The sequence below is a fragment of the Symphodus melops genome (genome assembly GCF_947650265.1).
Source record: "Symphodus melops genome assembly, chromosome: 7".
NCBI lineage: Eukaryota > Metazoa > Chordata > Actinopteri > Labriformes > Labridae > Symphodus > Symphodus melops.
In genome coordinates this window covers 5,828,886-5,855,683 of record NC_136697.1, presented here as the reverse complement: position 1 = coordinate 5,855,683, position 26,798 = coordinate 5,828,886, and the positions used below count along the sequence as shown (strand labels likewise).

Here is a 26,798-nt window from a genome sequence, read left to right as displayed (position 1 = left end):
GAGCTTTGTTATTACTGCAAGGCAAAGCTGGATGAAGACACCAAGCTATTAGCCATCTGGTGATCTGGTCTTGTGGTTAAATTAATGTGAAAGTGCAGCTGGCTTTCATCTCAAGTTGGACAAAGAAAGGTGTGCAAGCCTAAGTTGACATGCAAGACAAAGACCCCAGAACAGCTCCGAACACCGAGAGTTTCTCAACAGATTGCTGAGCAAATGTTCGCCTGTGTTTATTCACTCTGAGCAGCCAAAGTACCAACTGCACAGATGTTAGCTGTTGCTACTTAGCAACACGCACACATATGCGCTAACTGTGGCGGTTTCATATTTTGTCCATTTACCATTCAAGTCCTTTTACTTTCCTTATCAAAACAGTTTTAGATGTCAGATTTCTTTAACCACATCTGGTGATAATAGCACATACTGTACACAACAGAACCAGACGGATAAAAGGACCCAATAATGTAGGCTACCACAGTGCAGGTTACGCTAAAAGACACAGATAATCCAAAAACACAGAAGAAAATCCAAGAGGGCAGGCAATGGTGAAACAAGAGACTCAGGGACTGCTGGCACAAGCCAACATCAGGGAGGACAGACAGGGACAATCAGACAATGAGATACAGGTGAGCACAATCAGGGAAACTAATGGACAGAAAGACAGGTTGTGTTAACACTCAGCTTGAGTAGCTACAACATTTGAGCTTTTTGTGTAATATAACTTTTCTTTTCAGTATTCTTTTTATATCTCAGCGAAGGATCCAAGATTATTTCTATGAACTCTATTTGAGAGTCAGCCTTACCTCCACAGCCTATAAGTAGGTATTATGAGGCTGCTGCTGTATTAATGCAGGCGGGTGAGATTGAGATATATAAAGCAGTGCGTCTTTTAATATAAAAGTGCACTAGTTCTGTGATTGAGTGTCACAGTGGCATTAATTTGAGCTCTCCGGCTCTTTAATGTTGAGCCCTTGGACACCTTCTTTTGTCTATTCACACCATTATCTACTTGTATTTTTTCACTCCTCAGACACCCTAACCAGTAGATAATGAGGCGGGCTTTGTTCATGCATCTTTATCAGGTAGTTAGCAGTCAGAGAAAGTGAATACTGACACTTTAGACATTGTGAGAAATACCATGTTCCCCCTCCTCGTTCTCATCTGATGGAATTTAAATAAAGTAATTGGTAAAAGGACTTAAGTGTAAAGTGTCCATCAGTGCTAACTCCTGTCATGAACATTCACAAGCCGCTGATTCAAGAGCAGGAATAACCTGGGGTTAAGTGTGTTACCCAAGGACACACTGACTATTGACTGCAGGAGCTGCTCATTGAACCCTCAACCTTCTCGTTCATAGACAACCAACTCTACCAACTGAGCTACAGCTGTCCACAGTAGTGACTAATCCCATTCATTCACTTTCAAACACAATTGACACAGCAGCGGGAACAATTTAGGATACAGTGTCTTGCACAAGGAAACTTTGACCTCCTGGTTGAGAGACGACGGACTAACACAAAACACAAAACCTCAGATTGCGGCTTAAAAACTCTATTTATCTATCTCTCTCTCTCTCTCTCTCAAGGTTCAAGTCACAAGTTTATTGCACTAAATGTATTAAAGTCCAAAGACGCCCTCATAGTTGTTCCACTTTGTGCAGCTTGCTCCTGTTTTGTGTCTGAATGTAGAGCTGCGCTGAGGGCTCTCATGCTGTCCACATGTAGATGATGAGCCCGAAAGGAGAAGACACTTGATGACAGTTTATTCTGAGGTCACGTCATATTGTGTGAAAAACATTTTGTGCATGTGTTGGATGGAAAAGGATGATGGCGTAACCAAACAAGGTGCATGGATAAAGAGTCTCTGAGCAGCCCATGGTGCCAGTTGCTCTCAGTCAGGCTGATTGGACAGCCACACCTAACAATTAGATGTACTTGCAACACAGGAGAAGAGAAGACACAGCATAACGGGCCATGCGGCTGTCACAAAACAACTCCCTCCATTCAGAACAAAATCCCCTCCCTGAGTCAAGCGAGCGAAAGCAGCTTATACAGATAAACAACACATCATTTCTGGGATGCATAACAACGTCGACTGACTCAAAAGATTTGGCCAAAGTGTGCACGTATTTTCAAGAGGTTGAGCCACAGAGCCATGCACAAATTGTAGGTCATGCAAAGGTGGAGTAGGTGTCGTTATGACTGGAAAATGTGTGCATGACATGCGTAAAATACTGTGGCACTACGACCACCCACTCCTAGCAGAAAGTCATGTTTTCATTTTAACTGTGGGTGGCTATTGGCACGATTGTTTGTGAATAAGCAACAAGCTTAATTCCCACAGAAAGGGGCTTGTTTTGCCACATTGAAATGGTCAATAAATCGTCTGATACAAGCAAACACTAGGGAAGCACATAGATTCTCCTATTAGCAGTGCATTCGACCCGTTGCGTGTGCTTTGAAAATTTGTCGCTGTTGAGCAAGGTAAAGAGAGCGCAAAAAGACTCTCGATCCTTTTTGTGAATCAGGTCCCCCATGTATTAAACAAACTGTTTAATAACTGTACTTTTAATAAACTTGTCAGGTGGATCTAGTTTGATCCGATTCACTGTCTGCTCCATGTTTGCCCTGCAGTGAACTTAACCCTCGCTACGAGCGGGACACTTAAACTATTAGGCTTATGTCATTAAATACAAAAGAGCAGCAATGATCTGTTATTAAGCCTCCTCGTAATTGCACATCATTTCAAAGGTCAAGCAAAGAAACTTCTGTATGATTAAACTCTGGCTGAGCAGCTGTGTGGGCGAGCGCTGAATGAGCATAAACATGACAGTTTTAGAACGAACTCACTCGCCTCTGTGGCTGCCAGACGGACTGTGGCTCTCCACCTGCCCGCTCACCACTTATTGAAGATTGATGACTTCTAGGTGGCCATTACTTACCCGTGAAATGGCCTTAAAAGGGGTGGCATAGCCTTTGTCAGCGCAAATGTGACCCAACACCATTAAGTCGGCCACATTTAAAAACAAATCTATTATACATAAGAAAATGTCGACGAGCATTAAGGTACATTCATGTTCCAGCAGTAAATGAATCAGGTTCCCATAGTTGAAAATAGCTTTTAAAAGATCCAAATACAAATTACAAAGTGTAGCAAAGCAAAAAATAAAGGCCTTATATTCATAAAGCAGTCAAGCATGTGACTGAATACTTTGTGCAGAGTGCTAAAGTGTGTTGTCTCTTATAGCACTAAAAGCCAATGTTTACACACCTTCTGGTAGAGCTATGGTGAAGGCAAGAGTTCCAACTATTTCAAGATGAAAAATCCTCTGAAAACAAGAACCATGTGCTCAATATTTATTTATCCATCCAATGTTTTTTTTTTTTTTTTTTCATTATGCGGTGAAGCTACTGTCCAACTGTCAACCAGCATGTTCGTCCATACACCAATGCTGCCAGCAGAGCTCATATGTACCATGTGTTAGTCTGAAATGAAGTGAAGAAATAGTGATAATGGAATGCAATTACATGTATCTTAGACTTGCACATAGGCAGAGCACTTGACTTAATGACCCACCTCTGCTAAATCCCTCGGCAGGAATAGATTGTGATAAGCCAACGTTTCCAGGATACAGTCACGTTTCCCTTGAACCATGCAAATCCTGGTTTTGAGCTCCTCATTTTTATTCACATCAGTATTGGGTCCATGTGTCCAGCGTCTGGTCACCCCAGCCCAGAGTGAGTGCTCTACATAAAAATGTAGATGAGGTCATGCAGCACGGTCACAGAATGCATTTTGAATGAGAATCAGTCCACCTGTGTTTCAAGGTTCATTTATGTGCATTATTGATATTTGGCACGAGGGAACCTTTAACACCTTTATCACTGGACTCATTTTTAAAACATGGTTGGCCCATTAGCCCACATATGGCCTGCCCAGCAATGATCGTATTGGCCATTAGTGCATAAGCCACTTTAATTAGGGGCCAACTGCTCCTCTAGATTACTCCTTTGACGTGAACCAGGATATCCACACAGTCACACTAATGTGTGTCAAAGTCCTGGGTGAACCAGAGGACTGATTTTTAAATGTTAATGATCAGTCTTTTGCAGAATTTTTGCAAGTGATGCAAACTTTAAAGAACTTTTACTTAAAAATAATAAGCACAACACATTTGAACTGAAATCCCCCACGGCTCCTTCAGTGCTCCAGCCAAGTGCAGCCACTTGTAGGACTGAGCTCCACTCTGACATGCAGCCCAAAGTTGAAGATTTTTCTTCGGTTTGAAAAGTCCAATGGTTCTCCTGCAGTGACACGGCAATGAAACAGCTTCCCTGAGTGGGCGGGGATGTTGCTCGTCTCCAAAAGGGTTTGCCAGGCTAACAGTTGGCGAGGGAGTGGTTCATGAGACAAATCATGTACAAGACCTGTTTAAGCCTCTGAGTGAAACATAAACAAGCAGAAGAAGGCGCTGTCTCGTCCATGTTAACATAGAGCAGAGAACAACAAGCCCAGAGGGAGTTTGACACTGTTTTTCTACTGAACAACACATTTAGTTAGGATATATTTGATAACTGCTATATTGTTTAAAATATAATAATAAACCTTTAATGTCAGTTTTTTGCTCTCATTCTACGACAAAATACGGAGGAAGAATTTGAAAACCTAAACTCACTGAGCTGCTCCTTCAAACTAAGGCGTCTTAGGTGCTGTAATAATAAAGTTATAATTTTCCTAAATTGTCTCACCCTTTCTCCTGACTTATAATCCAAAATAATATGTAAATTAAAATATAAGCTCTTTTGATCTCTTTTCGTTCCCTAAAAAGGTGATGTTTTTTATCATCAGACTATCAGGAAGCTTTTCATGGCTGTTAGTGACCCTATTCAGAAGTAAATGACCAGCAGTTAGTTTGTCAATGGATTTCCTTTAAAATGGGATGTGCCCTGGGCTATGGCTAATTATGGTTGTTTCCGTTAAATTAGCAGTATTGGCAGATGGTGGACGTCACTTTTTATATATAGTGTCTGGTTAATGGACACTGCTGGTCAACACCTACTCAGGGCGGGAAATCTTTGGGTGTCTCACGATTCAAAATGATTCTGGACTCATGATTCAAAGTCTAGTTTTCAATTAGTACATACTTCAGGATCTGCTCCAGTCATCTGTGAGACTGGCTGAATTTCTTGCTGCTCCATTTGGTATTCTACTGAGTAAAAGAGCTAGCCTTAGCACTTAGCATGGAGGGACTGATTAGCCAAAAAACAACAACAACAGCTATGCAAATAAATAAAGATTGCTTGTTTTTAGGAAGTTATGAATCTATTTAAAATCTCTGAAGAAAATAATTGTTTTTTACTTAAATCTATTTTATTTCCCACCCTCTACTTTTCATGAGTGACAGTATCAGAATATTATCAGAGCAACACTGCCACAATGCGAGGTAAGCTGTATTAATAGGAATTCAAAGCCCCTCAGCCTTCAAACATGAAATAGTCCATTATCTATCAGCAGAGCAATGAGCAGAGCAAATAATTGAAAAAATTAATCAGCAAATATAACCGTGGATAAAACCTAACCCTTTGATTTCGACATCGAACTCATTTCAAAACCTGACGTCTGCTGTGTTAATATTTGTTCATTCATCACAGGGGCGCCACATGACAATCTGTGCACTCTGCCACTCAAACATCTTTGTGTCCACAAAAGCTACCATGAGCTCATTACTGGATGCGTTTGGTTGACAATGTGGCTTTCACTTACAGCACTGGCTCCTTAAGGAATCAGCTTTTCTTGGCCCAATATGTCAAACCAGCAATTATCCCAGTGACATTGTGGCTAGTTGGTCAAAGGCCTTTTGTTTGTGTAATAGTGGGAATAATCATTAGAGCTACATTGTGCCCAGTACTAATTGCATGGCTGTCCTATTAGCCTATGTGGCTGGACTCGTAAAAAAAAAAAAAAAAAAAGTGATGTGCCACAGGAGGCCTGAAGCTCGCTCAATTAACTGCCAAATGTTTGTGTGTGTAAAGATTTTACTCAGCTGTGGAGGGTTCGGCTAAGAGCTTTTTAACATTGATTCAGAGGACCGTGGTCTGTTGAGTGGATGCATGCAGCACTGATTATATTTAGTATCAGGTTCTTCAGTAATTAGCAGCTGTGGCATGACATTCAATATTTTTCTTCATTAGTTCTCTTCAGTATTCTCGTTGGGACCAAAGGTTTGTAGAAGTTCTCTTTCCCGACTGCTAGCGTTTAGACAGTGGTTTAATTAGGAATCAGGAACATTTCCTCAAGCAAAGGTCAAAGGCATCATGATGTCTAACCTGTGGTATGATTCAGTAATGTACTTTTATCAACGTCTGCAGGAAATCAACAACTGACTGTCAAATGAAGAATAAAGAAAGATCAACACAATGAAATTACAAATGTGTTTAATATCGCAAGAAACCATGAGTTCATTATTGGCTCACACTGATTTTAAACTACCAGAAGGAGAATGAACATAATGTAGTTCAACTAATTCAATCATTTCAATGATCTCACTGAAATGACAGACTGACTGTGGAAGAGAGAGAGCAGGTTTGTCCAGCTTGAATTTACTCCTCTGCCCTGGTCACCTTCGTTCCAGCTCAGCAGCAGAGATCCAGTTTTAAAAACCCACTCCTCTGGTGGTGCCGATAGCGCAGCGGCAGCGCGCGCACCATGTTGCGAGGCTTTGCTCCTCGCGCGGGCGGCCCGGGTTCGCGTCCGGCCTGTGGCCACTTTCCCGCATGTCTCTCCCCACTCTCTCCCTGTTTCCGACTCTATCCACTGTCCTATCAATAAAGGCAAAAAGGCCAAAAATAAACCTTTTAAAAAAAAAAAAAAACCCCACTCCTCATCACATCCTGCATTCTTCTATCACCACCACCACCACCACCAGGGTCTAGACTCCATCAGGGGGCGTGTCCTATCCTGCTGTCTGTCTCGCTACCCTTCAGACTACATATAAAGTCATCAGGCGGAGTCTACTCACCAAAGACATTTCACATTTATCTTTTCCTAAAATGTTAAATAATTGCTCATTCTTTCTTAAATATGTTCTGATGAAATAAGTGCTAACCCTTTACTCCTCTTACACTGAAAACCTTTAAAGGTTAAGAAGTATACAGAGATTTCAATATATGATGTTTCAGTTTCTTAGTAATTTTGATAAAATGCGTTTACAAGAGTGGAAACATTCAAACATCTGTATCTGGTATCTGTAATTACACTGTGGGAAGCAGCAGCTGCTGTAACACCAACCAACAATTAAACTGTTGAAAGGTGCTCATTGATGAAATGCATTAATTCATAGTGCTAGATTATTCTAAGAAAATGTAAAGTAAATACGAGCCAGCTGTGATCACATGGACAGTAATCATCGACCTGTGTCGATCAAACATGCGCAGGGCAGACACCTGTGGTGGAGGCCATTGTTGTGGTCAAGGGTACCCTAACCGAGATCAAGACAAGACCTATAGGGATCAAGACTGAGTCAAGACCAAGGCAGAGTGAGGGCGTACCAAGACCATAAATATCACTGAAAAATCCTCATGTTGTGGGGAGCCGGCGAGTTACTTTAACACTGGGAAGGCTGCAGACGTAACTGGGGGATAAAAATCGAATTATGAATGAATTGAAGTCATTTGTTCTTTTGGAAAGAGGTGCTTTCCATTTAATCACAGTGATGACCTGGAAGAAAAGCTTTTCAGTGGTGGTGGGACTGGTCTTGACGAGGCTGAGTAAAAATACTTGTAAATCTTAGACGAGACCTGGACTTTATTGACCGAGAGTGATTTGGGGGAGGACAACACTAGTGGAGGCTGACCTCGTCAACATACTGGACATGTCAGGTTCTCTCTCTCTCTCTCGAGTGGGAGCCAGACCTTTATACAGAGTAATCTGAAAATCATTCACAACTTTCATGGGTAACATCAGATTGATTTCAGTCATTTCAGTTTGTTTAGTTAATCTCATATTTATGGCGTATACACATATTTGTTCGTAATGATGAAGACCATGATATATTTGATTACATTTAGATTGCTTGCTTTTTTGTTAAGGCAGGTAATCAATAACCTTCAACTGATTGAGTTATTTGGCTCCAGTTGCTCTTTTTTTTCTTCTTTTAAATCTTTTTTTCCTGAAGCCTTTCTGCAGCACCTGTCAACAGAAGCTCAGGAGGATTTACAACGAGGCTGCACGCGCACAAAACTGACACAGTCCTCCTTTTCTGTGTTCCTCATCATCCAGTGATCCCTCACGTTGTAGGTGCAGCTGAACCACACAGCAAAAAAAAAAAAAAAAAAAACTAGAAATGTTCGAAATGAAACAATAAGACCAAAGATTTTTGAAAAGGAATGACATCAATCATTGTATCATAAATCATTGTAGTTATAATGCTTGCTGATAAAACTTGGTGTAAGCAGCAGATTGTGCCTCTCACTGAGAAGTGGGCGGGGCCTGTCAGGCAGGCCGATATGACTTTCAGCAGAGCGTGCTGCTGCTGACAGGCTGTTGTTCTCTTAATTATCAGCTGGTAAAGATGTTAACAGAGGTATTGATGGGCCTTAATTGACCATATGGCTGTTTGTCTAGCTGGAGATGGCAGGAGAAACACACTGATTAGACTCTCTCTCTCTCTCTCACACACACACACACACACACACACAAAGAAATGCACTGCGGTGAAATATGTGCTGCACAGATACATGAACACACACACACACACACACACATAGCCAGCATAGTTTGAAATTTGTCCTGGTTCCAGTTTCCAACCACAGCCCATCCGTGCGTGTCTCCCGACATTATCGTCACTACAATGACATTACTGCTGGCTCTGCTGCCTTATAATCCGGCCGTTTTGTGTGTGCGTGAGTTTGTGCGAAGACGTATCCGTGCGTTTGTGTGTTTGTGAGGGGGTTGGTTTCCCCGCTTGTTCAAGAACAGATTCAGCCTGTAGGCGCTGTGACTCTGAGAAAAAAAAAAAGCCAATTATACGTTTCTCTTTTTCCATTTTAATCAGATGCCCTTTCACGCCTCTGTCTCCTGTCCTCGGCTGATTAATCCAGTCACACAATTTAATTGCAGAACACTTTCTTTATCCAGCATCATTCTTCTTTCCATGGTCTGTTTGCAGGTTTTATTGTTTTACTGCACAGCTGTAGGTAGAGTTAAGGCATTTTGATCGTCCTGGAAGGTTGTGAAAAAGGCCTGCTGAATAATTGACATTAAAGAGTTTGTTCTTCTTTGCTGGCTTCTTTGGAAAGTCAGGCCTTTGAAAAACAACTTTCTGAAGATCAGCTGAAGTGGCTTAATTTGATGTCAGATTGCAGATTCCAGTGAAGAGATGCTGAGTGCAGTTTCATCAGGACAAGTGCGTCTGTGTTTGCCTTCGGTGTGGAGGAAGACGTGGATGGATTTGGAGTTTGCTCTCTGAATATTTCAAATACCAAAATATCTGCTCACCCATAAAGATCGTGGAACTGCTTTCAATACATTTGATTACGAGACGTCTTTGAACAAATCAGTCAGAGCACACGTTTTATTATTCCATTCACTCAGGCGGATCCTTGAGACTCTTATTGGCATTTCACAATTTGAATTTATTAAACAGGCTCAGTAGAATAATATTGCAAGCATCGCTCTCAGGGAAGTTAATTAGATTGCTAATAAGTAAAGTTGACAACACTGTACACTCCAGCCACAGCAAACACAAAGTGTCTCTAATGACCTTTCTATTAGGGATGGAAATAAAATTGTGTAGACATTTGCTGTACCCAGAAAGATCATCTTTCTTTTCTTTTTTTTGGTTGTTCTGATGTGATTCATGCTCAATAATGTTAAGAAGGTACAGACACATGTTAGCTAGGACTGTAACCACGCATGATTGTAAAAGTCCATTTGTCCGGAGTCACATTGACTCATTTCATCTTTGAAATATTAAAAATGGAGGGAAGATGTGTCGAACAAAAGTGGCATAGTTAAAGCTTTCAGTGAGTTCATTTGACAGTTTTCACTTACATCCAACTTCATCTGCTGATTCTCAAAGGAGAGGCATTGTTTGTTTATTAAGGCATATTGAATTGTCTATTTTGAAAGGAAATTCATGAAGGGTTGAGACAGCTTCACTGAAATCCCCCAACAGACAGCTGGCTCTCTTTAAGTGTGCAGAAATAGGAAAATTAATCAAAAATAGCGCTTTTCTGTTTCTATTTTATTACAGAAATATTTGGCTAATATTACAATGGCGCTTTTAAAAGCTTTCTAATAAACTCTGAAATCTCTTGGAGGAAAAGGGATGTAAAACTAATCCTTTAACTAAGAATCCAAACATGGCGTCCTCTTCGTTCCCTTCAGCCAGCATTTGCTCTTCGCCCACATTTAAGGCTCACATCTAAATGTAGATCGGATCTCGTCTCTGTCGCTGCCATTATCCCTTTTCTCTGGGTACATCCGCCTCTCTCTCTCTCTTCACCTGCCTGTTTGTCTCTCTTAGACTGTCATCCTGTCCTGTCAGCATCAATCCTCCTGCTCGAGCTTTTGTCTGGTTCCTGCTCTCTCTGTCTCTGTCACTTCCATCCCCCGTCTCCCTAACTACATCCAGCCGAGCCTGGGTGTGCGAGCGGTCTAAATTACAGGGGGTGCAGAGCAGGTGTGCAGCTGGCTGACCATTGCTGCTGACTCGCGTAAACGCTGAGAGGTGAGTAGTGAGCTGCTGGGGTGAGGAATACAGCTGGCCTCTAATGCTGATGGACCTCCCCTAGCTCTAATGTTTGCCAAAGGCCCGGCCAGGTGCTCCTCAGCATACGCACACTCACACAATCTGCACACACACACACACACACACACATTCGCGCGTACAAACGGACACGGAACGCATGTGTGTGTCAGATTTAATAAGGATTCCCAGCTGTGCTAACTATGCTGCGCAGACAGTGAGCTGATGAATTCTGCTCTGGGTTCACGCTCTCTGCTGCAGAGAGAAATGAAGGTAGGGAGAGAGGAGGGAAGCTCAGAGAACGGCTTCCACACATAATTCTGTGTCCTTCGAAGTAGAGCACGGATTGCTTCAACGGGTCAGGAGGTGAAACCGCTCACACGTTAGCCTTTAGCTCGGTCACTCTGCGGCTGGACGGGGTGTTTAAGGACCCGGGTTTTATTGGAGAGACCGCTGCGGCAGGAAAGAGAAAAGACGGGGAAATGTTTGTTTAAAATGCTGCTGATATCTGCAAAACAATCAAACACACACACACTCAGATACCCTATTGTCAAATATGTCGAATAACAGACAACCATGAACACTCAGTTATTTCCATTCATGCATAACCATCCATGCCAGATGGGAGTGGCGGGGTGCGGTTGGAGGCAGTGCATGACATAATAAAAGGACACTGCCAAGCGAGCGAGCCCGACACTATTATGACAGATTATCAAGGCTGTGTGTCACTGGACGTGCTCGCAGTGTCACCTCATGAGCATGAGAGAAAGAATGAAAGAAGCAGCTTTGTTACTCACACAGTGATGCCGTCGGTTGTGAAACAGTCGTGTTTGCTGCCCATGAGCAGTGAAGACGGCTAAAAATGTCCCGTTGGGTTCTCTCATGCTAAATGGACTTGAGCTTGTGTAACTACACATTCACACACTGATGGTAGAGGCTGCTGGCAGTGTCAATAACTATTAACTTATGTATTCATACACATTCATACGCCGCCGACGCAGCTGAGGGGGGAACTTCGGGTTAAGTGTCTTTCCAAAGGACACGCGTATGAAAAGTGCTTCAGATGCTGTGAGGTGAAGGTTTGTAGTATCAAACAGGATCCTTTGTTCTTGCATTTGTCGCAGATTTTCTTGCACAGAAAATGATGACGTGTTAGCGCCTCTCCATTTCTGCACGTGTGCAGGTACCTAAACATCAGGTGATACAAGCTGCTGTGATCTTTGGGGTATGTGAATCTGACACGTTTTCAAACAAGTGTTGCAGAAAGAGTCTGCTGGTGAAATCATTTGGAGCACCTGAGATCAGAGCGACAGTATGGAGACGTGATGTATGGATCATTCAGACTTCACTGCATTCGATCAAAACGCCCACCCCCCTTTTTTTTTTTCCATCTACACAAAATCTTTGTTTTCTCCCACCCTCATCTCTCAAGCACTTCTCGCAGCTCTTCCTCATCTCTCACAGTTCCCGACTTTTTCCCCCTTTGCCTTCGCCTCTATGTGCAAACATGGTACGACAAGTCACTCCTTGCTGCCGATGGGGGAAAAAAATCCAATAAACATACGCCGCGGCTCACCCTTGACTCCGCTGTCGTCTCCGAGATGTTATTTAAGCGCGACACGTGGTCGATTTTTCCATTCCACCTGCATGCCCTCACCCCTCACCCCTCCCCCTCTTTCCAATACAGAGCCTTGATTTTCATGCCCTTTTTTTTCTTTTTTCACTTTTCCTCCTGATCCCCCGAGAGAGGAGAGTAAATAGGCATTGGATTTGTGAATAATGCAAGGGGAACATTAAATGTCAGGCAAAAAAATTCACATTTCCCTCTATTGTCTTTCCGGCATTCGCTGCATGTTTTATGCATTTCATAATTAGCGGGCGAGTCTCAGAGTAGAGGAGCGGGAGAGGAGGGGGGGGGGGTCAGGGGGAGTATGGCAGATATTGAGTTCCCTTACTTCAGCGAGCGGTAGCTTTTGAAGAAGTGACAGAACTTCATTTGAAAGTCAAATCTTAGCTGCTTGACGAGGATACAATCATTCTGAACCAATATCCTTCTCAACACTATGAGTGTCTCTTATATATTTCAAATTTATTAAAAAAAAAGGAGGAGAACAGCCCTTAAACAAATAACGTTCTCTTCAGATGTTTTTCGTCAATACAATTGGAAGTAATATGTAAGATACGAGTAATGAGACAAACAGATTGGAGACATAATTATAAAGAAAGGATGGACGAGATACAGCAGAGAAGAAAAAGAACGAGCTGAGTGTATATGGCACACACTCTCACACAAAGTCTTTCCTCCCAACAATCCTCTATTTTACCCTTTGCATTTCTATTGTCTCTTTGTTTCCACCCTGTCAATCACTCGGTCTACCTAAACCCTGTCACTCTTTCTCCACATTCCTCTGATGTCCTGCCGCTCCATCCTTTCCACTGTTACACACTCACATCCATGTTTCCTTACTCTGCAGGAAGCCTGTCCTTTCTGCAGACTCTTCATGTATTGTTTTGATCAGTGTCGCAGGTACAGGACATGGAGTCTCTTTTCACTTCTTACATCTCAAACACCGTCTCTCTTTGGAAGATGAATTCACTCAAGTCCAACGTGCAGATCAGACAAAAAAACATCCAATTATCGACGTGCAGTATTTGATAAAAAACTTCTCCCACAATTGGCAGAACACTGAGCTAAGTTGCAGCATCTCATATTAATTTCTCCAATCTGAACGACCACAACAACTATTTATTTTCCTTTTTGTTGCTGTTGTTATTTTATTATTCAAAATCTGTCGTTCATTTATACATTTATTTATATAAAACGTGACGTTTAAAAATTACATATACAAACAACAAAAATATATTTTCATATTATATTACAGAAAGTCACAACTTAAATCTAATACAGGCTAGCTGAACAGATGGAGAGGGGGTTGGATTCAATAAGTTTTTATTTTCTTCTTAATCCTTTACGGACATGTAACGTAATGTATTTTATTTTTTCTGAATTATACTTTATATTGTTTGCAATTATTCTATTTTTACGTCTGTTTTTCTTACATGTTTGGAATAAATATACAAATCAAATATTCTCCCTGACAAAGATGAAAGCTTAATCCTTAGACATAGCTTCTCCTCTTCAGCACCAGTTAAATAACTACACAATCATGTATTTATTTCTAGGTGATGAAACACTGATTTCAAATGTTTATCAGCACAGTGTTGTTGTCCTCGCTGTTAGGCCCGGTTTTCTCTCTCGCTCCAGGCCTCTATCCCGCGTGTCCTCCTGACCATCTCCACTCTGTTGTCTGCTACTCTCACTGTCCCGGCCTCCAAAATAAGAAAAGGTCAAAATATAAACAACCAGTCACATGTTTTATACACACCTGAATGAACTGCATGTTATTATCTGGAAGAGATGTTCATGTTCGACATCTGTTTCTTATAAGAATAGTGAAGATGAGCCTACGTGTGGTCGCATTTAACTCCAAACTGAAATGAAATCTTTTATTTTTTAATATTTGAATACCTAACGTCACTCTGAAATGTAGAAAATGGTGAATATAAAGAAAACCTTTATTTTAGTAGGAGTGCCCGACAGCTTAAAGTATGTATATCATAATAATATATTATACTGTATTATTGACTTATACTGTTCTGTGCCCACACTTTGACCTGCATTTGGATATATTTACATTTTCACTTTAGGGTTTCTATTTATTAGGATTTGTAATTGATGTTCCCAAGGACTCGCTTGATACAGAGATATTTAAGATTGGTCTGTAATGTAGGCTGGTTTTAATAGACCTTCTTTTACCTTTGTTTTATTCGCAATATCCCAGAAAATAATCAGAAGAAAAACAGACAGCAAAGTGAAACACATGCAGACATCCATCTGTAGGCTTACTACGCCGTCATAGTAAAAGTCAGTATTTGTCAAACGTCTTCAGATTGAGAGTGTTGGAGGGACAGAGATGATCTGTTCTCATTATGTGTTTAAAATTCAACTTTAATGTGAGAATGTTTTGAAGATAGTATTTATATGGCTTTTGAAAAACTGGTCCAGTTGGTTGAATCAATAAGCTGCATGATCAGTGTCACTTGATTGAAAAAAGTGCTGATGTACACAGGAAAGAGTGCCATTTCCGTCCCTTTGGCCCTAAAAGTTGTACTTTTATGTCAATCAGCTCATTTAAAAATAGGAGGGTGGGTACTTAATTTGAAGCTGTCTTATTCCACAGTACATGATTTCTGCTTCTCCCGGGACATTACAAAAATAGAAACTAGACACCTACCATGCGGCACATTTCTAATTTGCACCAGCTCTACCTTTGGGCCAGACTGTACAAGAAGCAGCATTAGCATAATATTCTATTCATCAAACAGTGATCCTGCTCCTGGATGCATAAATACATTCGTTTGACACATGACTTTGCTAATTGCCTTTTTAAACTGCCGTAATCTCTCGGCGCAGCGAGAGAAAATTAAAAATGCAGCGCCCTGAGTATTGTGTTTTCATGTCTGAGCCTGCATTTATCCACCTGAAATTAATTCTCTGATTTGTTTGTAAGACAAACTGGGAATACTTAAGATCCCCATCCACTTACAGCGTCTTCTCCGCTACTCTGCATATCCGCTCTGTAATGCTGATTCGTCCCTAAAGGCTCCACCCAGCTGCCCGGCAAGTCATTAATAGTGAAATGAAGAGCCCGCCTCGACTTTCCTAAAGGGCACCATAAATAGTCCTTAAAATAAAGTGTTAATAAAGAGTGTGCTTGTCTGCTCCGCCCGCGAGTTCTGCGTCAGACGGTTTGAATTCACACTCGAGCTGCAGTGTGCTGATGTGTTTGCTGTGTTCTCACGTAGCACCCTGATGTGGAGGTGGGTGATGACAGTCTTGTCCAAACGCACCGAGTGTGAAGACGCGGATATCAGTCAGACGTGTCACGGTGCCGCCGCGGCTTCGCACATTCAGCACTCGATATATACTGTAACAACGGCTCCTCCGAGTACCTCTTAATAATCTGAAAGAAGTGAAATCCCTTTGTTATCACTACAAAGGCAGTTCTTGCTGTCCGTCCTGCTGTCCTGCCTCATTCTTAATATCTTGGTCTCCACATTATTAATAAGTGGACCTTTATTATAGCACTGATTGATTTCAACACACTCTCAACCTTTGGAGATGTAAGATTTGTGTTTGCTCAGAAGAACATCAAGGTGGCACAATATTATATAAAACATGTTCTACATAAGCCAAGCATGCGCTGGACTGAGAGAAAAGACTGCAGACTGAGTGGGCGGCTATACATCTGCATTTCATTTCTTGGACACATTTTGCCATTGATGTAAAACCCAATATACAACAACTTAGAAGTCAAAGGATCCTATAGACATTCACTAATGGAGAGATATCAGTGTGAGGGGGGCTGCCCACAGTTAGCGCTCCTGAGCTGGTGGGGGGGTTCAGTGCCTTGCTCAGGGGGGTTCAGTGCCTTGCTCAGGGGGAAGCTTGGGAGTGCTTAGGAAGTAAATTTCCACTCCAACTCCCGAATCAACATTTCAGATTTGTTTCTGCACTGGAACTTGGGTTGGGAAATGGATGGCAACTAGTTCAAGTCCTGGTGTCGACCCTCCGGTTCTCAATTCATGTCCCTTCAGACTGAGCCCCCTCATTGTAAAGCTCACTGACTTAAGAAGGAAGCTCAACTGCCGAAAATTAATTGTTACTCTTCAGCTCACTCTATATATACTCCATTCACAGTTGTATCCATAGTTTTCCTTTTTTTAGTTTTTCCTTTTGACATTTTCCTTGAACAGATGGAGATATCCAGTTTTTATGGTCGGGATTCTTGAATGTTTATGGGTGGAATCTGTTCGTGAGTGTGGTGTATTTTGTGCCCCACACACCATAAGAACAACCTTATCGTGTGCCACATGTGGACAAAGCAGTACGCCTCATCTTTGCAGATTTTGTCCTGAAAAAAATCTTTCAGTTGAATGTATCACTCTACTGTGGAAAAGGTTGTTTCCGCAGCATTAATCACCTTACAGGCTAAGGTTTCAGACATTAATTATGACCCTAAAGAAATTCTTGTACTTTTTTATAGTGATGGTATTCTTTGCTTTTGAAGGTTGTGAAAGTGCCTCAGTATTAATTCCAGTCTCTTCACAGGAGCTGTAAGACTCTTTCAGAGATGTTACTTCCTGCGACATCTCTTTGTTTGTATTATTTTTATTTCGCTCATGTACAACGGCTCTTCTGTTTGGTGTCAGGGAAGCACTTACTCTAATCACCAAATTCATTTTGAATTTATTTTTCTTTATAAATAATTCATAACCTCTTACCTTTGTCTTTTTTTCTGCTCTTTAATGTCAAATCACTTTCTGCTGGATTTAGCATCTTAAGAGTGCTGTCTCGAGGATAACAAATTATGGATTCATGTTCCTGGCACACTGGTATGACACCATTTGCACCTCAAGTTTACAGACGATTGTGATCAGTTTAAATATCACTCTCAGCTTCATTCAGACATTTGTTGGGCCTTGATTTGCATTATAAACTAGCACTTTTACATGAATGCATGCTAACATGTTTGGATGACTGCTCATAGTCTACCTTGCACAAAGTAATGAGTTGACTTTCACAGAATATATTTCCTCCCCGTTACACCTTGTGTGTGACCTCGCGTGCAATGACAGTTGAGGAATGGTGAGGCGGATTTATTCCAACCCAGATCTGCCATCCATTGGCGGTAGTGACGAGCGGTCAGTCTAAGCTGGCCCTGCAGAACAGCTGTGTGTGTGTGCATGTCTGAGAGTGTGTGTATGTGAAGCTCTCACTGTGTGCTCACATACGCTTTTCAGAACAGTGACTGAGATGAGCACTGGCACGCTGACACGCTCTAGTGGTGTCTTTGGGTAACAACAAGCCCAAAGGATGTTTAGGGAATCTTAATAGTTATTGTGTTCTGCAACGCTGTAATGCAATATGAATACACACACTGGGACGCCAATATTAAGCTAGTACAGGTTCAATGTACAAGTACATGAGTGTAATAACAGGGGGGAGCTTGTTATGGTGCTGTCACAGTCTGTTAGCAGCTAATGTCTTTGTGTCCTTAGTGGTTGACTGACAGATCGTCATAGCAATGGCCCAATCATGGAAGAGCAATGTGTTTTTACCAGTTGACTTAACACCATGCTCCCATTTCTCTTGCCATGTATACCACAGTAACAGCAAATCGATCATGCTCATTATCTTTAAGTTTTTTTCAGATGCATTGTGGGGAATCAAGTTTGTATGACTCTAAGTGCAGCTGTAAAATAGAACAGAAATCCAAACAATATTAGAACCCTTTTTTTTTTTTTTAATCAGGAGGCTCGAGCAGTTCTAACCTGATCACCCAGAAGGTGTAGCATCTGTCGAAGCTTTGCGGGTGGGACAGTATTGACCTGTGTGGGTGTGTGGGCGGCATGGTGGGTGTATTACCACCAGCTGGACTAAAGCTGTGCTCACCTTGATTTGCATTTAGCAAGGGGAGACAGATGCATCAGATTGGGGATGTGTCCGTACAAGAAGTGCAGATTTATTCAAGTATAAGGTGCTTGATATGAAAAGTGGCAAAAATGGCGCCTGTCAGCAAGCAGTGCCGTTATCAGTGAAATGTGTGAGAATAAAATGTCTTTGGAGGACTGAAGGCAGTGCCTTACTGATGTGTACATTGAATACATTTTTGCAGTTTTATTATGATAATTAGGTGGGTCTTTGGCATGCAGTGAAATCCTTTCATCTAGTGCAGACAAGATGAAAACAGCCACACACTGTGATGATTGACGCTTTCCTGTTTAACACCACTTTGGGGGTCATTATGCTGTGTTCAAGGGTTTCTGGACTGTAATTATAACATGTGCAATGAAATGTCAATTTTTCATGTTTTCATCCAATGGATGTGTTTTAAACCATTTTTATTATGATTCTAAAATTAAATGTGTGTTTGTCTTCATTTTAGGGCCAGTGGGAGGTGACTGTCAGAAGAAATGCCGGTCCTAGGTGCCCTAGTACATCACCACCAGGACCATGGCGACTCATTGGCCAATGAGAAAAGACAGGTGCTCCCATGGCTCCTCCTGCATTGCTAGATGGTCGGCATCCTCCTTCATGCTCCTATGGTTGCCGTGGGTGTTGCTATGGCCCACCCAAGCAGAACAAGTTGGCGGTGGGGGACATGGCGGGAAGGCTTTCCATGGTTCCCTGTCGTCCCCCTCATTAACGTCGTCTTCATCCTCCTCGTCTCCGTCCAGCTCTTCGGCGTGGGGCTTCAACACGAGGCAGAGTGGGGGGCAGCTGGACTGGCTGCTGTCGGAGAAAGGACCTTTCCACAGATGTCCTGAGTACATGGAGTTCAGAGAGAGGTTCCAGCAGGGATTTTCTACCAGATACAAGATTTACAGGTGAGAGGGGTCTGCACCCCTGAATTAGTTTGTGTGTGTGTCGGATAAAAACAGACTTTGTGTGACTGGACTCAAAAGATCAACAAGCTGGTGTTAAGCTCTTACCACCCTACACCTCTGGAGTACCTCTCAAACCTTTTGGCTCATGGCCTCAGAATGGTTTCTCAGATAATGTTACACTTTGAAAAATGTCGGCTAATATTCCTTGATTTCAGTCCTTGGGCTCCAAGGAACTAAATTTACAGCAATGTAACAAATACAAACCACTGCTTGCTCTGCCTTGCCTAAATCTTAAATGATCCAAGCCTGGGGTCAGGTTGAAGCCTTTCCTCACCATACAGGAGGGGGAGATTTTTTATCTTTGAAGGGAGTTTCCGTCTCCACAGCTCCAGGCTTCTCTGCATCAGCCTGGCAGAACGGACCCCCAATAAAGAAGTCACAACCTGGATGTCAGAGAGTGCACGGTCTTTGTGCTGCATAGCGTCCCCATCAGTCCTGGAACAGAGCTGGTACACATCTAGTCTTGCGCCACAAATCAAAGGCTCTGTTAAAAACTAGTGCAGAGAGCTGACTACATTTAGGAATGTAGTCATCTCCACTTTGCCAAATTGCTCTCTACTTTTTCAGTTTGTTTTATTTTTTTTTTACCATGTTTTGCTATCCTAAATAAATGGCCTACATATTTGAAGCCATATCTCTTCTGGTCTCCTGCTAAGAAGCCCTGTCTCTCTTCTTCAGACCACGCTTTGAGGGAGAACAGGGAGGCTTTTGCACCACTCACCAACGGTCCAGTTCACATTGGCAGTGGATAAAACAGAAAACTCCTCACTTACATTTGCTCCTGTGTCTACATCTTGTTGCTGTCTTAATAAAACAACATCATCATCAGCATCAGCAGATACAACTGCATTGCTATTAAAACCAGGTAAAAACAGCCTACGAAGAGTAGAAGACACTTTCTGAAGGAGATGTTCCAGAGAGAGTGCAAAGAGCATCCCAGACAGAGCACAGCCCTGTCGAACGCCCCTATGCTCTTTTTTTGGCAAGAGTGTGATGAAGGCTCGACAGTGGGAGTGAACCAATGGACAAACTTTTATTTCACACATCCAAGAAATCCTGAGCCAAAATATCCCAGTAGGCTTATTAAAACTCAACAGTGAGATCATCAATGCCTGGGGCTTGTCTAAAACTTTGATCAATAGTTAAAACTAAATTGAAATGCCAGTAGGCACTTTTAGATAAAATGATTCAAACACAAACACAACTTAAAAGCAAAGAATGATCTATCTGGTTAAATCTGATCTGTTTTAAATATACTCAAATGACGCTTAAAACAATAAATGCAATCAAGACGAGCTAAGGAGATTCTGTTCTTATTAACGTGGGACCATGTGTACTTTCTGGAGCTTGTGTGCATCCTTCTCCATACATCCACCTGGCTAAGGGAAGAGAGCTGCTGCTTCCGAGCCTGCTGTCTGTGCGACACTGGATCAGGCTCTGCACGGTCTTTTCAGTTTTTCTTCTTCAATGATACCGTGCTCAGCAGGGCAACAGTGTTGTCAGATGGGGCCACCTGAGAGAGGTTTTGAACCACTGTTGTGGTTTAAGGTTTGTCTGCCCTTGGACGGGCCCCCTACTGACCTGAGACCCCAAATTGCCTGATCACAAGCAGCACCTCTACATGGCTCCTTTACGTCATATTTGTGTGTTCTTTGTGATATTTACTTTCCTAACACACTACAAACTTTACTAAAGACGAAGGAGTTAACATTACGAACCAGCAACAATAAGTGCCGGGGAGAAGCACTCTGAAAAGAAGGTCGCGAGCACTTCCAGCGCAAAGAGTCTGTGGACAAAAGCCGTGGTGAAGTATTTCCACCTGTATTTCATATTGAAGTGGCGTTAGTTCAAATCTTTAGAAGCCTTCATGGCTGCTTGCTGTTTGTCTCTCCTGCAAACACAGTGGCGGTTTGGCGAGGTAATGAAACAGCTTGAGAAACATTTAGCTGTGTAATATCTTGAAAATGTAAATGTCACCCTTCTGTGCTTAAAATACAGTTATAAAGAAATTCCTATTTATTCTTTGGTTGGAAAGAAAGTAATGACTTAAAGTTTGAAAGCAAAACATCACTCAGAGGATTAAATCAAATATAAAACCGCAAATGAAATGGAATAAATCAGTTATAATGAAATCATATAAATGCACAGAAACAAACAGTGGAGGTCAATGTGATGTTACTTTTCTTTTCAGCTCTTTTTATATAAATATATATTTTTTTTCTCATAATGCAGCACTGGTACTAGAATTCAATCAAGCGCCTCCTGTCTGTGTCTGAGAGCATGTAATGAAAAGATGTTCTGGATCACTTTTTATCACTCAGAACACGCATTATTGTCAAAACACAGCTCCGCTTTATTAAAATCCGCCTGATGGGAAGAAATCCAATTCAAGCTGCAGCATTATGATTTGTGTAAAGCGGGATTAGAACTCTGAGAGACAACAACGACAATGACTCCTTTTCTTCTTCTTTGTTCTTTTGTCTTTGTCTTCATTGCTTAAGACGGCAAACCAATAGTTTGTGAGATTCAATTAAGTAAAAGCAATGAGCTCATTTTAACCAGTAACATATCAGACGAGCTGTTGTTAATAAAGAATGAACAGAGTCCAACACAGAAGCTTCACTGTTAGTGGCAACAAGGCACCTCAAGCGGTGCATTTACAAGAGGGATGTACTGCACAGACAGCAGACCTTCTCTCTCTCTCTACTTTAACAGAATTTTTGTTTTGCTCTTACTCTCTCATGCAGGTAGAAATTATATGAATAAATACTGTTTTTTTAAATAAAAACAGTTAGGGAGTGTATTTGGGCGCCCCGCCCAGGAATGTGTGGGAAACACTGATACAATAATATTACAGGAGAAATACGTATCTCTGACACCTAGTGTTTAAAAGAGGAACTGCATGCTCATATTATTGGCTTGTTTTTTTCTTTCGCACCAATACAACAAGATAAATTCCTCATAAATGTAAGTGCACTTGGCAATAAAAATGGATTCTGATCAGACACTGAAGCTTCAGTGTTTTGCCTTTCTAACCTCTCACCTCCAGTATTATAAGTCATGCTCATTGTGACCTATTTTATAGTGAAATCATGTTAAAGGTGCAGTATGTAACTCTGACACCTGGTGCTTAAAACGGAAAATGCAGTCCAAATTGTAAACATTAGAGAGAGCTGTCTCCCCCGCCCCCTCCTTTCTAGAGTCGATGTGGACGTTGAAGCTTCAGTGTTTAGCCAGCTCTGCATCAGTGGAGCTTGTGGATCTTATTAGAAACATGTAAAGTAGGTCGAGTACTATAGGTCTATCTGAACCAGTTCTCTTGATCGCTTCCATCATCTGTTGGTTTGCAGTTAGCCTGGCAAACCGTGGGTCGTCCAAAACGGCTGTGTGGGTGGTGCATTAAAACATCCAGAATGTAAAGTTAGAAGAAGGACATACTGGCTGCTGCATTGTTGTCAGAGAAGCCAGCACTTCAACATAACATGTTGAAGTGTTCCTCTGATGATGTTTTTTTTTGTTAATGCTGTCAAATTATTACTTTTTTTTCCAGTTGCAATTTAACACTGAAATTCAATAGTTAATTGTGATTGTCTGTGATTAGAACCACTTCCCTAGCAATCACCTGCTTTTCTTAGTAATAAGCTGTTATCTATCGTTGCTATGTGAAATCAGCCAATCAGAAACAAGTGTTCAACATAGAGTAATACAGGGTATAATTTCTGGCGCTTGCTTGCAGAAACATGCAGAAATGTATAACCATTTTAGTGTACTTATTGTTGGCTGTATGCTGGAATAATTATGGCGTTAGAAAACCTAAAATCTCTCTTTTGGCCCAAACAGTTCCCTGCTGGAGAGGAGCGTGTGCCAAAGCAGGAGGTTTCAGTGTGTGTCCAGATTCTGTTCGCTGTGCACGCTATAAATAATGCAGTACAGTCCTGTGCCAGGTCCAGAGTTCATGGCCGACCCTGTCACCATTATCATTACTGCAAATTTAATACCAAAAGTGATGGATATAAACTACCTCTGCTGAGGCTGCAATTCGGATTTCCATTTCCTGAACTTGGAATATCTATGTATGATTCTTTACTTTTCATTTCCTCCCCCCCACTCCCTCCCTCTGTGAGCTTTAGAAAGTGTTTCTCTCAGCCTTGAAAGTTGTCACAGCCTGTTTGTACTGTCAGAAATGTAGACTAGCCTGAGAGCTCTAATTATCTTTGCCTTATTCTTTGTTCTTTAACCATTTCAGAACTTGTTTAAAAAGATGTTCAAAAAAATGCACACTCTGCCATCACTTCCTCTGCCTGCCTTCCTCGTTGGCTGCTTTCTGATCAGTGTTTTTTCCCCCACATGGTAACACACTCAGTGACTTAGAGGTTAGACATTTTTAGCTGACCCGTCCCTCTTGTATGACATCCTTTTGGTTTTGTCCTTTCTGTCTCGCTCTATCTTTACTTCGATGAAACGTGATGTGATCACTGCATGCTCCGGAGGATATTTTTAACCGGATGCATCAACTCCATCACTGTTTTCTAGATTTAAATCATGCCAAGCAGTGCTGTGCTTACAAGATGCAGTCCGATCACTTCACTCGTTTACATCACGCTACAGCAAGTCGGGGGCTGCATTGCAGTTTGCGCATACAATTTAACTGACATCGAAGGCCACATTTCTTTGACTCGTATTCCTGGTGTTGCCTAGCGAGGTTGATGACATTTGACCATTTGGTAAACTAAACACACACAAATAGCCGCCTGACTTGCAGCACTGTTCTGTCCTGTAGTCTCCGCAATACACATTTCCACCATCTTCCCACATTGTGTCTCTGGTACTACCTCCAATAGCAGATCATGGGAAGAACGGCTTTCTCCAACTGTTTAATCCTCTTGCAGGGCTGCTGTTGATCAGTGGTAGATTTGGATCTCCTAACTGGAAGGTTGGGGGTTCAATCGCCAGCTCTTGCAGCATCTTATCCGATGTATCCATGAGCAAGACACTTACCCCCAATTAGCTCTAGCAGTGGCGCTACTGTGTGTGAATGGCGTTAGTTACTTCTGATGGTCACTTTACAGAGCAGACTCTACCATATGGTTGTATGTGTGACCTACGGTGTAAAAGCACTTTATAGTCAGAAGAATAAAAAAGCTCTATGCAAGCTCCAGTCCATTTATCGTTGCAGGTGAGATATAACAGGGACATCAATACCAGCATTGAACTGGCAATCTGTAAGTGCCAATTATACATGCCAGCACAGCTTTTAAAACTCATAGCTGGACAGAAGAAGAGAAAAAAACACCTTTTAGAAATGGCGTGAGTTGGGGTGTATGCAAGGCAGCATTAACATGAATCACTTTTATTCGTGTCTTGGCGCTGCACTGCAGATGCATTCCTCCTACTGTGGCAAATAAAAGACTTTCTCTGCAGGTCATGTTTGACTCATTTTGGGATGAACACCTTAATTTCCCCTTGATGTCCTTTACAGAAGCCAAAATGTGAAGGTAATCATTTTGTTTCCAAAATACCCATTTTCTCATATCCACCCAGGAAGAGAAGAGCACACTGAGGTGGAATGAGTATAGGAAAAATTCACAAGGAAAAATCTGCCGTTTCATCCTGTAGACTGAATGTTTCTGCAACTTACGATAAAGGCGCGGGCAGAGGAGACGTATGTACAGTGCCCAAGCACGCTTCAACACTAACGTCCAGTTCGTTTGACCAGTGTGACCGCTCCATACACTTTGACGTTGACTTTGTTACACTTTGGAGAAGTAAACTTCATACAGGAGCACAAGCACAAGCTCGCAGCTACACAACGCTGACAGCCTTCATTCTGGAGAAATGCAGAGATTTATAGCTGTATCTCACTAACATGACTTAAAATAAGTCACAAAGTAGCTGTTATGTTCTCCGTGTTGTTCTTCGACGTCTTGACTGTACGTCCATTTTACTATTTTTTTTCTTGAGTCCACATGTATGTAAACTGAGAATGCTTCATAATAACATAAATCATGCATGTGGTGTATGATGATCTTATGTCCAAGACGTAATCGTGCTCAGTCATGGTTGGTCCTGATGCAGTGGGACCGCGAGCTGTGCTGGCAGAGTTCAAATGTGCTCAACTCTAGGGGTGTTTGACATGTGACAAAATGACAATGCAGAGAAAGCACACAGGCACCGAATAGACCAGGTATGACTGGACAGGTGTGACAAACAAGACACTGGAGAAATTGGTGGCGGTGAACGAAGTGCGAGGAAACCAGACAAAGGGAGGAAGTAAGACAAGAAACACTAAAGAAGAGACTATTGAACTGCACACACTCAGGGAAAGTGGAACACAAGGACAGAAGAAAATTCAACAGGAATAACACTGAAAGCTTTACCCATCAGAAAAACACAGGGATTAAAGCATGACAGGAGACATGGAAGACAGGAAGTACAAGAAAAATGATGTCAAAATAAAACAGGAAATAAATCTAAACCCTGAAATAAACTAAATACAACACTTAAGAAGAACAAATCATGTCAACAAGTGTTTCTAAAGCTGCTGTGGGACATTTGAGACAAAAACAGAACAGCTGTAAAAACACTGACATTAAATAAGACATGGGTTTACCACTAATGGCAGAATGAGGACATTTTACAATTCTCATTATAAATTTACTGGACCAGTGATAAATCACACCAAATTTGCAAAGTAAAAAGTGTACCGCCCTTTATATGTGGAGAGAACATTTTCAGCAGACGCAGTGACACGGGCAGATTTCAGACAGCACATCAGATAACATTGTGATCGTGATTACATCGAAGTCATGAAGTGAATACTTGTTGCAATCCTCCAATTAAATGGTAAATGAACTTGAGCTTGTATGACCACTCAAAGCTCTTCCTCTCATTCACACACTGATGGTAGATGCTGCTCTGTAAAGAGTCCATCCGAATGAAAAGAATTCACACATTTACACTCCACACTAAACAGCGGGAACACGGAGTGTCTTGCCCAAGGACACGTTGTACTTGTGGCTGGAGCTAGAGATTGAACCCTCAACCTTCTGGTTAATAGATGACCGACTCCAATAACTGAGCCACAGCCGTCTAAATGAACAATCTAGAGTAATCTTGTCAGCCGCCCAGTGGGTGTGAAGATTTTATATGTTTCTGTAGCATCCATTTGGTGTTGTCTTTTTAGCTTCTGCAATCGACCTCAATAATGTCAAGGCAGCATAACTTTAACCTACAACGATTGAACTTCCATCATCAGTCAAGACCATTGACTGTACATGTTAATGCATGATGCTGTTGTCCTGCCACTCCAGACAATGACTTTGCAAGAGGTAAAATAATTAGGTTACAGTCCGTCCATGCATGTAGGGGAAAGATTTAGGTGGTCTTCACTAACCAAGTACTTTGAGCTTCCTAAACTCCACTGTGGATATTTCAAGCCTCCAAATGTTTTTCATATTGTTGTGTTAAAGCAAAGCCATTGGGTGTTATTTCTTGTTACTAGGAAACAAGTAAACAGTTTGTGCTGTTGGTCGGGATACTGAAT

At 41.8% G+C, this 26,798-nt stretch overlaps 1 protein-coding gene across 1 annotated transcript in view; it reads left to right on the top strand.

Moving 5' to 3' along the window:
• brinp2 (bone morphogenetic protein/retinoic acid inducible neural-specific 2) overlaps positions 1–26,798 on the top strand; it is a 217,191-nt gene that overhangs the window by 76,768 nt on the left and 113,625 nt on the right. The window contains exon 2 of the mRNA XM_079347800.1: positions 18,754–19,195. Within this exon, the coding sequence (XP_079203926.1) occupies positions 18,822–19,195 (374 nt within the window). The 5' untranslated portion in view covers positions 18,754–18,821. The remainder of the gene's footprint in view (positions 1–18,753; positions 19,196–26,798) is intronic.